This window comes from Arvicanthis niloticus, chromosome 2 (genome assembly GCF_011762505.2).
Source record: "Arvicanthis niloticus isolate mArvNil1 chromosome 2, mArvNil1.pat.X, whole genome shotgun sequence".
In the NCBI taxonomy this organism is placed as follows: domain Eukaryota; kingdom Metazoa; phylum Chordata; class Mammalia; order Rodentia; family Muridae; genus Arvicanthis; species Arvicanthis niloticus.
This window is the reverse complement of record NC_047659.1, coordinates 123,227,399-123,242,301: the sequence shown is the minus strand read 5'-3', so window position 1 is coordinate 123,242,301 and position 14,903 is coordinate 123,227,399. Positions and strand designations below refer to the sequence as shown.

At 45.4% G+C, this 14,903-nt stretch overlaps 2 protein-coding genes across 2 annotated transcripts in view; both read right to left on the bottom strand.

Annotated features, from left to right (window-relative positions):
- Positions 1–1,151, bottom strand: part of Mapre1 (microtubule associated protein RP/EB family member 1) — a 33,108-nt gene extending 31,957 nt beyond the window's left edge. Inside the window, exon 1 of the mRNA XM_076930032.1 lies at positions 646–1,151. Within this exon, the coding sequence (XP_076786147.1) occupies positions 646–708 (63 nt within the window). The 5' untranslated portion in view covers positions 709–1,151. The remainder of the gene's footprint in view (positions 1–645) is intronic.
- Positions 1,152–4,145: 2,994 nt separating this feature from the next.
- The window catches only part of LOC117703248 (DNA (cytosine-5)-methyltransferase 3C), a 31,814-nt gene continuing 21,056 nt past the window's right edge, over positions 4,146–14,903 (bottom strand). Inside the window, exons 13-18 of the mRNA XM_076928318.1 lie at positions 14,607–14,697; positions 14,112–14,260; positions 11,170–11,255; positions 7,975–8,044; positions 7,251–7,369; positions 4,146–4,891 (exon numbers count right to left, since the gene is read on the bottom strand). Of these exons, the coding sequence (XP_076784433.1) occupies positions 4,750–4,891; positions 7,251–7,369; positions 7,975–8,044; positions 11,170–11,255; positions 14,112–14,260; positions 14,607–14,697 (657 nt within the window). The 3' untranslated portion in view covers positions 4,146–4,749. The remainder of the gene's footprint in view (positions 4,892–7,250; positions 7,370–7,974; positions 8,045–11,169; positions 11,256–14,111; positions 14,261–14,606; positions 14,698–14,903) is intronic.

The window sequence follows — 14,903 nt, the reverse complement described above, 5'->3', positions numbered from 1 at the left end:
CCCAGGACCAGGTCTGAAACCCAGACAAGATCCTTGCCTTGCACCCAAAGCCTCACTTCTTCCCTAAGAAGGGCCACAAAGACCGCAGTGCCCGCTGTTGCCAGCAGTGGCATCATTAGGCAGCTGCTGCACATCTGGACAATACTGTCCCATCCTTTCTAAGGACATCATGATTCATAATCACTGCTTGCTGCCCTCGTTACCACCATCCTCACTGCTATTAACACCTAGATGACAGATGGCTTTCATTTTCTTAATTCCATCCATCACAAGTGTAAGCCTTGCTGCCCACCAGGCACCAAGCAAAGCATTTTCTCCAGATCTCTCCCATGGACTTCACTAACCTCTAAGGTACTTGGGGTGTACCATTCCCACCTTTCAAATATGAATTTTAAAACTCCAGAAAATTAAGGCATCTGCTCCAGGCAACACAGCAATGTGTCAGATCCCAGACACAAACCCACAAAAGACCTACACAGGATGCCAACTCCCAGCTTTGTTGCAATATCTTCATATTCTCCTGTAGCCACACAGCCCTGATCACTCAAATTCAAGCCTAGCCCATTCTGAGAAAAGTTACAACAGCCCCCTCAAGACCTCTGTCATCTGCCCCACAAGCAGGCCGAGATACCCAGAGCCCCTCACCTGGAGGGCTTGTCGGTTTCTTCTCTTGAGGTTCTGAGGAGGGAGCTGTTTATTTTGCTTCATCCTGTCCTGGCATTTGATACAGTACTGTATACAAGATGCCTTGATTGTGTGGCAGCCATCCCTCGGGTCTGGAATCCTCAAGGAATAAAGGGTACAGGCCTCATCTTTTGCTAATTGTCTATTGTGTAACCATGGCAAATCTCCCCAGAGATGCTCTAGCCAGGGGCAACTTTCTAATAACCTCTGTGGTTTCCCATCCTTCCACTTGCAAAGCTTCTTCCTCACCCTGTCTGCCAGTAGTTCCCTCTGAGTCAGACCCTATGAGACCCTGGCCTATGAAGGTACCATGACAAACCATGTCACATCATGAGGCACAGAGGATCAGTGTGAGTTTGATAGGAGGGTCACATGCACCCCCATGTACTTCTTACCCTCTATTCTACATGCTAGTAAGTGAACTATGCTCTCCCTGGCCCCTTCTTCTTAACTAAAGTCAGGAGCATGTCATGATGGGCTCTGGATGTGTGACATCTTGTATGATGGTTTGTACTGTACATGTTTGGCCCAGGGAGTGGCACTATTAGGAGGTGTGGCCCTGTTGGAGTAGGTGTGTCACTATGGGCATGGGCTTAAAACCCTTACCCTAGCTGCCTGGAAACCAGTCCTCTCCTAGCAGCCTTAAGATGAAGATGTAGAACTCTTAGTTCCTCCTACACCATGCCTGCCTGGATGCTGCCATGCTCCTGCCTTGATGATAATGGACTGAATCTCCAAACCTGTAAGCCAGCCCCAATTAAATGTGGTCCTTATAAGAGTTGCCTTGGTCATGGTGTCTGTTCACAGCAGTAAAACCCTAAGACAGAAATTGGTACCAGGGACTGGGGTATTGTTGTGATAGGCCTGACCATGCTTTTGTTTAGAAGAATGTAGATTCTGGGACTTTGGATTTGGAAAGCCATGGAATCCTTTAAGTGGGGTTTAATGGGCTGTCCTAGTAGGAATATGGAAGACTTTGTTACTGAGAGGAATTTTTAACTGTACAGACTTGGCCCAAGAGGTTTCAGAGGAAAAGATTTTCAGTATGAAATTCTGAAGTCTACCTGATGCTAAGATGAAGAGATTTATGTTAATTGCATCGACAAAGGAAGTGTCAAAAAAGCCCAGCAGAGATTTTGTTCTCTAGTTAAGTCTCATGAAGGGGTTATGAAGAACAGCTGAGGCTTGGTTCTGTGAGAGGCCATGGAAGGCCATTGGTGAAGGTGTAGCCTCAGTGGCATTTGACAGCCCAGGACTCAAGGAGTCATACAAAGGGGTCGAGGCTTGGCACCATGAAGAGAGCCTATGAGAGGCTCTTGGTGAAGCCTAGTTGCAGCAGAAGACCCCAGTGTATTACAGATGCCAGTACCATGGGGTGATCACCAAGAACAGCAGCAGTGGAGTAGATCAACCTGAACTTAGAGTGCTGCGGAGGGCAGAGCTGGAGAAGTAATGCCAGCCCTTTGGAGAAGCCCAGAAGATTATGTGTGAATTCCAGACATTGAACAAGAAGCTATAACATTGAAGTTGCCTTGGAGACCCCAAAATGTTAAAGATGCCAGAGTCATGGGCTATCTGCTGAGGAAAGCTGCTAACAGGGAGTGGAACCAGCCCAGGAGAAAGAAGTCTGTTGCAGTCAACAACAGTCAAAAAGAAGTTGGAGATCTAAAGACAGCTTTGACATCAGACATGGAGATGCAGAGTCTGGAGTTTGTCTAGTTGGTTTCCTGTCTTGCTTTGGGGATTACAGTTAAGTGGTTGGATGAATCTCAAAAGAGACCTTGAACTTAGGACTTTTAACACAGTTGAGACTGCTGTAGACTATGGGGACTTTTGAAGTTGGACTAAATGGATTTTGCGTCATGCTATGTTTAGGTTTGGCCACCATAGACTTATATGTTTGAACAAGTCTATGGGGGCTAGAGAGTGGAATGTGATGGTTTGTATATGTTGGCCCACAGAGTGGCACTATTAGGAGGTGTGACCCTGTTGGAGTAGGTGTGGCCTTGTTGGAGTAGGTGTGTCACTGTGGGCATAGGCTTAAGACTCTCATCCAGACTATCTGGAAGCTAGTCTTCTCCTAGTGGCCTTCAGATGAAGATGCAGAACTCTCAGCTCCTCCTGCACAATACCTGCCTTGATGCTGCTATGCTCCTGCCTGGATGATAATGGACTGAACCTCTGAACCTATGAGTCAGGCCAATTAAATGTCCTTTTAAGAGTTGCCTTGGTCATGGTGTCATGACCTTAGTTAGCAGTAAAACCCTAACTAAGATACCTTGGATGCTAGCTGGCTCCAGCTAAACTAAGGAGGAGCTACCAGAGGCAGTTGCAGTTTTAAGTGTGAAGGAATGAGTACATTTTTAAATGGTCAATAAGTATGATGATAGTCTGGGCATTCAACTCACTGTAAATCACAGTCTAGATAAAAGATTATGTTAAGTTCCTGTGAGATGGCTCAGAGGGTGCCTGCCATACAAGCCTTATGGCTTGAATTTGATGCCCAGAGCCTATGTAAAGGCAAAAAGAGAACCTATTCCACAAAGTTGCTCTGTGACCTCCACACACATGCTGTGCTAAACACACACACACACACACACACACACACACACACGATGATGATGATGATGATGATGATGATAAGTCTTAGTTAGTTTGTATTGCCAACTTGACAGAACCTAGAGTCACAGTTGATGGAGTGCCCAGATCAGTTGGTCTGTGGCAACGTCTGTGAAAGACTATCTTGATTGGTGATTGGTATGGGAGGGCCCAGCCCACTGTGGGCAGTACTATCCCTAAGCAAGTAGGCTTGGGCTGTATAGGAAAGCTAGCTGAGTTAACCAGTGACTGAACCAGTAAGCAGCATTTCTCCATGGTTTGAGAGGAAGTCCTGCCCTGACTTCTCTCCATGATGGTGCACGACCTGGAAACGTAAGACAAATAAGCCCTTTCTAAGTTGCTTTTGGTCAGAATGTAGGATTTTGTTTTGTTTTTTGTTTTTGTTTTCTTTGGGGGGAGGGGTTGTTTTGTGTTAGACAGGGTCTCACTGTGTAGCCATGGCTGGGCTGGAACTTTGTATGTAGACCTGAAGAACCTCATGTCTCTGCCACCTTCCCAATGCTGAGATTAAAGCTGTGCTACTAGGCCCAGCAGACAAGAGCAACAGGAAATAAAACTAGAATATCAAGGCTCCAATAGGCCTTTGTAGCCCACTGTTGTCCCAGGAGCAACAGCAAATGAAGCAGAGGCTGTGGTTGGGGCTAGTAGCAAGGATGTCAGGAGCCCCTTGGGGGATGCTGATGGTGGAGTTCTAAGGACATTGCAAATAGATCTCAAGCTCCGTGAGACCCTGGGGACCACAGGCATCCCTATGCATGATGCATGGATAAGCAAGAGCACACTTCCACAGGACAACAAAGTGCAGATGAGATTATTGTTGAGAAATATTGACTTTAATTAAATGAAACGGTAAACTATGTGTCTGCCATCTTTCAGCCTAAACTGCAGCAAAAACTGTGAAACAAAGCACGGTTTTCCATGGTGCCACATGGCTCTCCTACTGTTTATTGTGTTTTGTTTTGTTAGGGTTTTTTTGGGTTTTTTTTGTTTTTGTTTTTTTTGTTTTTGTTTTTTTTGTTTGTTTGTTTTATTTTGTTGGTTGGTTGTAGTGTTTTGGTTTTTCAATACAGGGTTTCTCTGTGTAGCCCTGGCTGTCCTGGAACTTGCTCTTTAGACCAGGCTGGCCTTGAACTCACAGAGGCCTGCCTCTGCCTCCCAAATACTGGGATTAAAGGCGTGCATCACCACCACCTGGCTTGGTTTTAAAGTTTTAGGTGAGAAAAACATGAGAAGCATGTTGGGACGCTCTAAGATGCTAGTCTAAGCTAGTTCCCCTGTAGAACCTGGAGGCTCTGCTACCACTGAGCAGGAGAGACCAGACTGTATAGTAAGACCCCACAGAGATGAGTCAAGGAAGGTCAGAGCTGGGGTGCTTCAAGGTTCAGTATGACTCCTAATTTCTGGCATTAACCCCAAGACTCCAGAGCTCCCTAGTCCTGGGTAGAACTATTCACATGCAAAGTAGTCCTTCAAGGGGGCAAATAGGTGTCTGATGACTGGCACACTCCAGGACTTTCCCAGCAGCTTCTGGCGGGCGCCACGGCCCATGTTGGACACGTCCGTGTAGTGAGCTGGAAAGCCGAAGATCCTGGATGAGTACACAGAGAAAAGACGTGGGTTAGAAAAGTCCATATATGTCCCCAGCACACTAAGAACAGCTGTGTTCCACAAGTCCACGCCTGGGAAAGCTATCAGGTTGCCACTGCCTCTGTTCACAATTACGCTTCCCCATGCCTTCTGTCAGGACTATTGGGCTTAAAGAACCCTTCTAGACTACCAGTTCCTCTGGTTCCGGAGAACACTTGCTGACAGCTGGTCGTTGAGTCACAAGGCACTGGTGGTGTCTCCTGCACAGGGACAGTGCCCTGATCCTTATGTGCTGCTGCCCAGGGACCATTCTTAAAGGTCTGGTGTGAGTTAATCCATAAATGATTGCCAGTCAGCCAGAAGACTTGTATTTGGCTTCAAAACACAATGAGAAAAGTTTAGTGACTTCTTGGGGTGGAGAGATGTTTGTGTGTACATGTCTGTGTACATTTGGCTAGAGGTATCTTCAGTCTTTAGGAGTTATTCTTCAGGGACATACACCCCTCGCCTTTTTTTGAGACAGGGCCTCTTGAAATTAGAAGATTAGGCTAGACTGACTGACCAACAAGCCCCAGGGATCCTCCTGCTCTACCTCCTATACTTGGATCAAACTCAAATCCACACACTTGCCTGACAAGTCATCACCTCAGCCCTGCAGTTTCTTTAAGAACAAACAATGTCTCACACACACACACACACACACACACACACACACCAGACCAGATTTTCAACCCCAGTTCAGTTTAGTACAACTTAGAATTCAGAATGTGCCTATGGCATTTGTCCAAACATAGACACATATAGAGGGAAAGCAGCAATGCACATGTGATAACATTTGAAAGAAAGAAATGCTTATAACCCAGTTCTAGAAACAGCACCAATGGGGCAGTGGCTGACCCAGGATTGTTCTCCTTTGCTTTGACAGCAACATTGTATCATCGTTCTGCACCAAGCCTCAGAATCACAGGTCTGTGGTCACATAGTATCACAATCACATAAATCACATTTCATGCCAGGCTTTCCAGATCCGGAAGATTCCACTTCATGGAGAGACTGAGCAATGTTACCTACAGTTTTTCTACGAATCAGAAATTGCTATTTTTCAATTATTTGGATTTAGTTAGTTGGTGTATATGCATGTGCATATGTGTTTGGGTACATATGTATCAGAAGGTGTATGGAGGTCAGAGGACAACTTTCCAGGGTCCAGTTAAGGTTCTCTAGCTTGTGTGACAAGTGCCTTTACCTGCTGATCTCTCTCACCAGCCCAGAAATTGGCTTTCTAGGCTATATGTAGTTTGTGCATATAGTGCAGCACTGAAGAGAATATTGGGAAACTGAAGCAAGATAATTTGCAGCCAACCTAGGCTACATACTAAGGATGGCTACTGGGTAGTCTAGCTATGGAGTGAGATTTTGCCTCCCACTCTAAAAACTACATTTCTATTAAACCTACTTGTTAAAAAGGAAATCAAGCCAGAACTGAAATTTATAGTGGAAATAATCAATATAAAAGTCTTCAGAACAAAGTTACAACAACAACCAAAAAAAAAAAAAAAAAAAACTTGAAATACAAGAGATGGTTTTCATGTGACAATAGACAATTTAGCCCAATAAAGTGTAAGAGGTTAAAGACAGACTGTGACCATGGAGGGGTCAGCTGCCCCATGGGGAATGTGTCCAGACGAGCCATGGGGATTCCCATTCTCCTAAGAGCCCAGAAGGTTGGGACAGAAAATTGTCTGTGCAGTGCAGATGGCAGAGAGGCAGCATTATCTAATGACCTTATGCCTGAGATTTCTCATCACCAAGGTATCACCATTTCTGTGGAGAAATAAAAGCTAATTCTAAAAAAGGCATTATTACGCAGACCCCACTACCTAGGGCCAGTGGGGCCTCGAGGAACTGAGACAAGCAACTGTTGTGCGCTGCTGGCTCTGACTACACATTCCCTTCCTGTCTCTGTCTCCACAGATTCCTCTCCATGTACAGCCTTGCCCACTGTGGGGATTAGAATGTTAAGCCCCCCATGGACTCAAACATTTGAATACAGCCCCCATTGGGTGATGCTGTTTGGGTAGGTTTAGAAGATGTAGCCTTCCTGTAGCAGGGAAGAGCTTGGTGAGTTTAAAGACTCCACCATCTCTGGTACTCTCTCTCTCTCTCCTTGTTCTCATACTGCTCAAGATGTAAGGTCTCAGCTTGCCACTCCAGCCACCACTTCTGCCATGCTTCCTACAGCCCTGCATGATGGACTCTTATCTCTCTGGAACCATAAGCACAAATAAACTCTTTGTTTTAGAAATGTCCTTGGTCCTAGTGTCTTATCACAGCAATAGAAAAGTAACTGATGTGCTCACCTTTCGAGCTCAGTGCACCACAAAACGTCGTCCTTGCCATTCATGACTACAGGGAAAAGCTGGTTTTTCCCCTGTCTGATGGAGTTCGACTTGGTGGTTATTGTCTGCACTTTCTTTAACTGGAGAACAAAACAACATCGCAGGGTGAGCACAGAAGGCTTCCAAGTGGCTCAGGCTCAGAAGCATCCGGAGCGGGCTGAGGACAGACTGGAAGGAAGTCTTCATGTGTCCCACACATGCCAAGTTAATCACAGGGAGGACCAGACACACAGAAATTTTAGCCCAAAGAGACCATGAAGGATCACATGAGGCCAAGACACCAGTTACTGATCCTGGGAGAACAGAAACCATCCAGACTCAGCATGGACAACCAGAGCTTGAGCAGTAGGCCTTGGCTTTGTACAGACATGGAGGAGCAGGCACATGGAGGCCTTCCCATGAATCTGTGACTTCACAGCACAGAGCCTTCTGCGGTAGCATCCGCCACTATCCTTACTCCAAAGAGCACCTGCAGCACAGCCTCTGTGCATCCAACATTAACCACTGCAGAGTCCAGCGGCATCTGGTTCTCACTTATCAAGAACATGGCCTACTCTGCACCAGAAGAAGAGACAGAACAGGTCTGTAGGGAAAGAGGCCCAGCACCAGGAGTCCGTGAGGGAATGAGCAGGCACCACGTGGACAGAGCCAAGGTCACAGTGTCATGGAGCACTGCACATCTTACCTTTGCTGTCCTACTGAACTCCAGGCAGTCCTGCAGCTCGAGCTTATCATTCTTTGAAGCTATCACAGGCCTAGGGACAGCCAAAACCCGTTACTGTCCAGCGTCTGCGCGGGAGGTCTGAGTGAGAGACCTCACCGGTCAGACAAGAGGAAAATCTGCTTCGTGCTAGTGTACTCTGGCAATGACCAATGCTCGATAGATTACAGGATGAAAACATACAAGTCTGGTCAGGCCAAGGGTCCACTAGTCCCTGGAGAGTACAACCCCATGCCCAGTGGTTGTGCTTCTCTGAACTGCATCTTTTAGTACTGGACAAGGCTAGGCTCCCACACAGGGACAGCAAAGCATGATAAAGGTGCATGGTCTAAATCAGTGGTTCTCAACCTGTGAGTCTCGACCCCTTTGGGAGTTGAATGACCTTTTCACAGAGAGGGTGGATATTTACATTACCATTCATAACAGTAGCAAAATTACAGTTATGAAGTAGCAATAAAATAATTTTATTGCTAGAGGGTCACAGCATAAGGAAGGTTGAAGACCACTGACCTAGATGTCGGTGAGTCACCTTCAGAAGAGTATCCCACACTTTGGCAACAAAACTCAGGAAGCTTTTAATTGGGTGCCACCCAGTGGGGAGTTGGGGGTGGGGGGGAGGAAATGCAAACTTTTCACTTTCTCTCTGGTAACATTTTGCAAATGCAGAGACAGACAAGCTGACAGGGGAAGAACTAGAGGTCCTCACAAACATCTGCACCAGGGACAACATCACAATGGCCCCAGGTGGGAACTTCAAAGTCAAAACAAAGAAAGAATGAATGCCACAGAGGCCTGAGGATTCACACCAAGCATCTCCCTTGACCACACCCTCCAGCTGTCCAATGCTAGACCTAATTCATCTTTAAAAATGTATTTACTGCTAATGTGTAAATGTATGTCTAATGTGTATGGACATATATTTGGCAGTACATGTTTGGAGGTCAGAGGACAATTTTGTAGTCAGTTCTCTCTTCCACCTTTTCAGGAGGTCTAGGGATCAAACTCAGGCCATCAGGTTTGTACAGCAAGCTCCTTTACCCACTGAGCCATCTCGCTGGCTCCCTATCCCCTTTTGTGTCTCCCGTGAACCTAAATGAGGTAAGGGGTCAGGAGAAAGGAAACACAGAAAGCTCATTGTTATATAAACTCAAAGATTAAGACGCATACAAACACCAAGCATGGTGAATGCATTTAATCCCAGCACTAAGGAGGCAGAGGCAGAAGGATCTATGTAAGTTTAAGGCCAGCTTGGCCTACAGAAAGAGTCCCAGGCCAGCCAAGGCTAGAGTAAAAAGATGTGCACAGACTGGATGATCCAGGCCTCAATCTGACACTTCTTACATCCATTCTGTCACCCAGCAGAGCTCATGCACAACGTCCCATCGTCTTAGCCTGGAAGCCACCAAATGCATAAACAAACGCTCAAATATCCGGCCATGCTACAAACTACAAAGATCACTACCAGCACCTTCATTTGCTTTCTCACTGGATGGCTCCTTCAGGGACACAGCATAATAACCGACTATCTCAGCTCCTTCTGCAATCACCACCCCCATATCTGCTCTATTTCCTTCTATAGACATTGTATACCTTAAATTAACTTCAATTAGTTTAACCAATTCATCTCTTGGAATGCCCTATGCCCACGTACAACTAACTGGCACCATGCATAGCCTACACTATTTAGTCAGAGATACTTGCATCTCTCTTTCCAAACCATTCTTAACCTAAGAACACTGATACTCGTAGCTGGTCTATGGATACCCATCCACCATCTATCCCAGAGTCCTCTCTTCCACCTGAAATGGCTTCATTCCTTCAGTTCCATTGGATGAGGCTTCTCCTTTCCCCACCCTAATTTCCATTGCCACCTCCCCAACCTTGAACATATAATCACTCACTGTGTTCTCTGCCCCTCCCTCTAATATGTCTGCTCTACAAGAGCCACTAACATCATGTGTCCCCCATTGAATCAGCAGCAATACAGCGCTTGATAAGGACAGCTTGAACGTTGAATAAACCAGCCCATGTGATCCCAAACAGAATATGGTATGTTTTAACTAGTTGGTTGGCTGAATAAAACTTAACTATCCAAGAGACAAAAACAATATTATTTTGAATTAAAAATTTTGAAAATTTGAATTAAAAAAAATTACAGTATTTAAGAGCTGTTTCAGGACCCTCTGACCTCTGCCCACACTTTGACAAATTCCCAAAATTGTATGCTTCTACTCCAGCCTTCTGAAAGTGTTTCCCAGCTCACTTCATTTGCATATCTGGGATGGCTACTACAGGCTCAGTTTGTATCTCAGTTAGCAAGCTGTTCTTGAAATCACAAAGGAAGAGATAAGGAGGCCTGTGCAGAGCCCCTTGCTTTATGTCTAAAACTGAGAACTAAACACTGACCAGATGTGAGGTGAACAAGGACAACACCAGTGAACACGCCAATCTGGATGAAGAAAAGTTTATGAGGCCTCAACCCTACATAGAGAGCTATAAACAACTGAGGAGAGCCGGGAGCAGGAGAGGTGGCTGTCCCCAGAGGAGAGCACACCAATTGGTTGTCCAAGAACAAACAGTCAGCCCTGAAAACACACATACAAGTTATATGGACACAACAGATTATATTTAGGAATATATATGTATACACAAGTCCATATATGCATGCCATAATAACTGATAAAAAGAAAGGCTTTGAGTCTGAAGGAGAGCAGGGAGGAATATGGAGAAGGGAGGAATGTTATAAATAAATTATAATCTCAAAAAAATATTTTTTTTCCTTAAGAGTGGGAAATGTTCCTGACTGAGAAAACTGGAGGGAGTCAGTAACTGTGCTACTCAGCTGTGCCTATGGTTGGTCACCAGGGGCTGGTTCAGGGCCCACCTCATCTCAGGGACAGAGGGAATAGTGTCTTTGACGTTTAACATTTGCCAATGGAAGCCTTAGCACAGAAGGCAAAAACATGGAGTCTTGACAGTACTCACAGCCCTTGGCGGGACCTTGAGAAACACTTGCCCTGAAGCTGGAACAAGGCAGCTGCCTGCCCAGTGCTCCAGTTATCCAGAGCAACCCCAAACCAGGACTTTCTAGAAGGCTGGAATATCAAAGAAGACCTAGATATAACTGCTGTCTGTTATCTACCCCTCTCAGGCTCTTACCTGTTCATTCCAGGTAGGTTACCCCAGAAGTACCGGGCCCTGTGAGCAGCAGAAACCTTGATGGCATCGATCATCACTGGGTTACACTACAGAAAGAAGAGGGGAGCTGCTGGAGACACCAAGGCTCAGGTGTCACCTTAGCACAGGTGTGACCTGTCAAGTGACAAGGCTTTCCTAGCTACACACTGGAACAGAGATGACGTATGTTTACAGCATTAGAACAGTGACTGAGACAGAAGTTGGTACCAGGAGTTGGGTATTGCTGTAACAGGCCTGACCATGCTGCTTGTTGGCAGAATGTGCACTTTTGAACTTTGGATAAAAAAGTACCTGAATGCCAAAGTTTAAAAGTGGGGCACACTAGTAGGAGTATGGACAGCAATGCCAAGAGCAATGTGGGCCTAGCTCAAGACATTTCAGAAGCGGAGAATATCAATGACTAGTCTAGAGACCATTCTTGTGTTGTTTTGACAAAGAATGTGGCCGCTTTCTGCTCTTGTCCTAAAACTCTGCCAGAGGCTAAATTGAAGAGTTTTTGGATGAAAGCCTTTGACAAAGGGGATTTCAAGATGACTGAGTAGTGTAGTTACCAGTAATCATTCTTATGCAGATCTATAATGAAAAGGAACAAGCTGGATAAAGAGAAATATAATATGTATAGTCTGAAAAAAAAAAAAAAAAAACCCCCAGAAGCACCAGGAAGTGTAATGGAGCTAAATCCAGTGCCCAAGGAGATAAAAAGTTTAAAGAAAAGCCTAATGCTAAATGGAATAAAGGGGGTGGTGACCTCAGAGCAAGGCCCCATGCAACCTCATTTCCAACTTGTGAAAAGGAATCAAAGAAAAGTTTAGATGGTAAAGGAAACTATGGATAATAGATGTCACTGAAAAGTGGGGCCAAGTTCCAGCTCCACAAAGCTGCAGAACTTGGCAGCTTCAGTCACTTGGTTCTGGCTTTAGAATTTAAAATAAAGAAAGGAGTTATGGATTCTTCCTTTATGATTCAGAGAAACCACTGAGGATAAGTGTGTCGGGGTGTCCCTGCAGAGAGGCCCAGAGAGGCCATTACGTGAAGCTGTGAACGTGAAGCCTGGATTGTATTGGAGAACCCACAATATCTGCCGTGGGATACCTGCCAAAGAGAGCTGTAGACTGGGTGTGACATTAGCCCAAGAGAGAGAAATATGTTGTATTCAACAAAGCTAAAACGAGATGTAGATCTGAGGAGCACGTCCACATGGAACATGGAGATGAGGAATTAGGAGTTTGCTAATATTTCCTCACTCTGCTCCCTTTCTTCTCTTTCAGGGTGGTAATGCATATTTTGTGTCACTGTATGTTGGAAGTATGTGATCTGCTTTTTTTATTTTGATTTTACAGGTGGTTACAGATAAGAGATTGCCAGGAGTCTCATTAATGTTTGACTTTTAAACAGTGTTGAAAGTATGGAAAACTATGGAAAACTTTGAAGTTAGACTGAATGCACTTTGCATTATGATATGACCACAAGCCTAAAGAAGGCAAAGAGTAGAATGTGATAGTTTGAATAAGAATGGCCCAAATAGGGCTGGAGAGATGGCTCAGCGGTTAAAGAGCACTGACTGCTCTTCCAGAGGTCCTGAGTTCAATTCCAAGCAACCACATGGTGGCTCACAACCATCTGTAATGGGATCTGATGCCCTCTTCTGGTGTGTCTGAGAGCTACGGTATAGTCATAAATAAAATAAATAAATCTTAAAAAAAAAAAAAAAAAAAAAAAGAATGGCCCCCATAGACTCATAGATTTGAATATGAGTCACCAGGGAGCAGATATGTTTAAAAGGATTAGGAGACGTGGCCTTGTTGGAGGAAGTGTGTCACTGGGGGTGGGCTTTGAGGTTTCTAAAGGCCAGGCCAGGCCCAGGCTCTCTCTGTCTCTTCCTGTGGATGTGGGTATACAACTCTCAGATACTTTTCCAGCATCATGCTCCTATCATGCTGATGATGGACTGAACCTCTGAAACAGTAAGCAAGCCCCAATTAAATGTTTTTTCTTACAATAGTTGCTTCAGTCATGCTGAGTAACAAGTCACATCAGACCTATCCACTATGAGTCATGCCAATGGCAGAATGTGCTCAAAGGTAGAGGTCCTATACATCAAACTCTAGTTGTAGAAAGGCAGGTATGGGCAATGCATGGCTCAGGACACACGGCCACAAGTACACATGACAGATGGAAAACAGCCAGTTCTATCACCTCTGAGGCCAAAGTTGTGAAGTTCTAAAAAAAACTAAGGCACGGTCCACGTATGGCTGCACACTCCTGTAATCCTGGCACTGTGGAGGTGGAGACAAAAAGACCAAAAGACCAAGACAAGCCTAGGCTACACAAGACTTTGTCTTAAGCAAACAAACAAACATGGGGGCTGGAGAGATGGCTCAACATCAATGAGCACTGGCTGCTCTTCCAGAGGACATGGGTTCAATTCCCAGCAACCACATGGCAGCTCAAAACTGTCTGTAACTCCAGTTCCAGGGGATCCGACACCCTCACACAGACATGCATGCAGGCAAAACACCAATGCATATGAAATAAAAATAAGTACATTTTACTTAAAAAGAAAGAAACTAAAATCCAAAAATCTACCTACTACAGGGTTTTAAATACACCAAGTGGTAGATAATTAGCTTCTCTGTGACTCTTAAAGCCACCATTTTCAGAAGAAAGAGGAAACAAGGAACTGTCTGGAGTAGAAGTAAAGGTTGGTGTCATTGTTGGTGACTTGCATGAACAGGATTACATTAGGGATAAGTGTCTCCAATGCATTCAGAAAGTGTGCTGTATTCTTCACCCTCAGATCTAGCCACAAGCCAGAGAATCATTCCCACCTGTCAGCACTCAACAGCCTTCATTGCCGACATGGACTCGCTGACCCAAGTAGTCCTGACACTTAGGCCACTCACCTCCAGGAATCGTGAGATGTCCCTCTTGTCACCGACCTCCATGGCTACCACATTCTCAAACACCCAAAAGAATGGACGGGCATCCTCCTCCCCAGGACGTGAATAATTTAGCAAGCGGTAAAACTCAAAGAAGAGTCGGCCAGTGCCCTCTGCATCCATAAAAGAACATCCGAGAACAGGGTTTGATCAAAAGCTTCAGTACAAGCCTACAAGTTCCCTGAGACCAAGAGAATCCTATACCCCATCCATAAAGCCAACACATCCCAACCCCTTCAGGCCTCTGGAATGACCAGGCAAGAACACAGGGAGCAGCAGAGCACTATTCACTGACATCTTCCTGAGGGCTGAGGATTTGCAAAGAGCACAGGTAGCACATAAGGACCAAGATGCTACAAAAGAATGAACAGAAGCAGACAGCTTCTTCTCTGGCCACCACACCTGGTTAACACTCAGATGTGGTAAGATCTGTGTGAGCCAACGCAAATGGCTGCTCACCAAACAGGCCTTTCCTGATGGGATTCACACAGGAAAGATCATTGCATGGGCTTCCACCAATCACCAGGTCGAATGGGCCCCACTCGTCAATCTGAGAAAAAAAACACAAAAGGCTGGGATAAGCCTAAGGGGGAAGGGAATGGAAACCTTGATTCTGGGGTACACAAGGTGGCTTGGAGGGTGCAGGCACTTGGCATGCAAGCCTGGCTACCTGAGTGTGATCCCATGAAGCCCGTATAAATGTGGAAGGAGCAGACTACATTTACTATATACTACACAAGTTGTCTTCCCATCTCC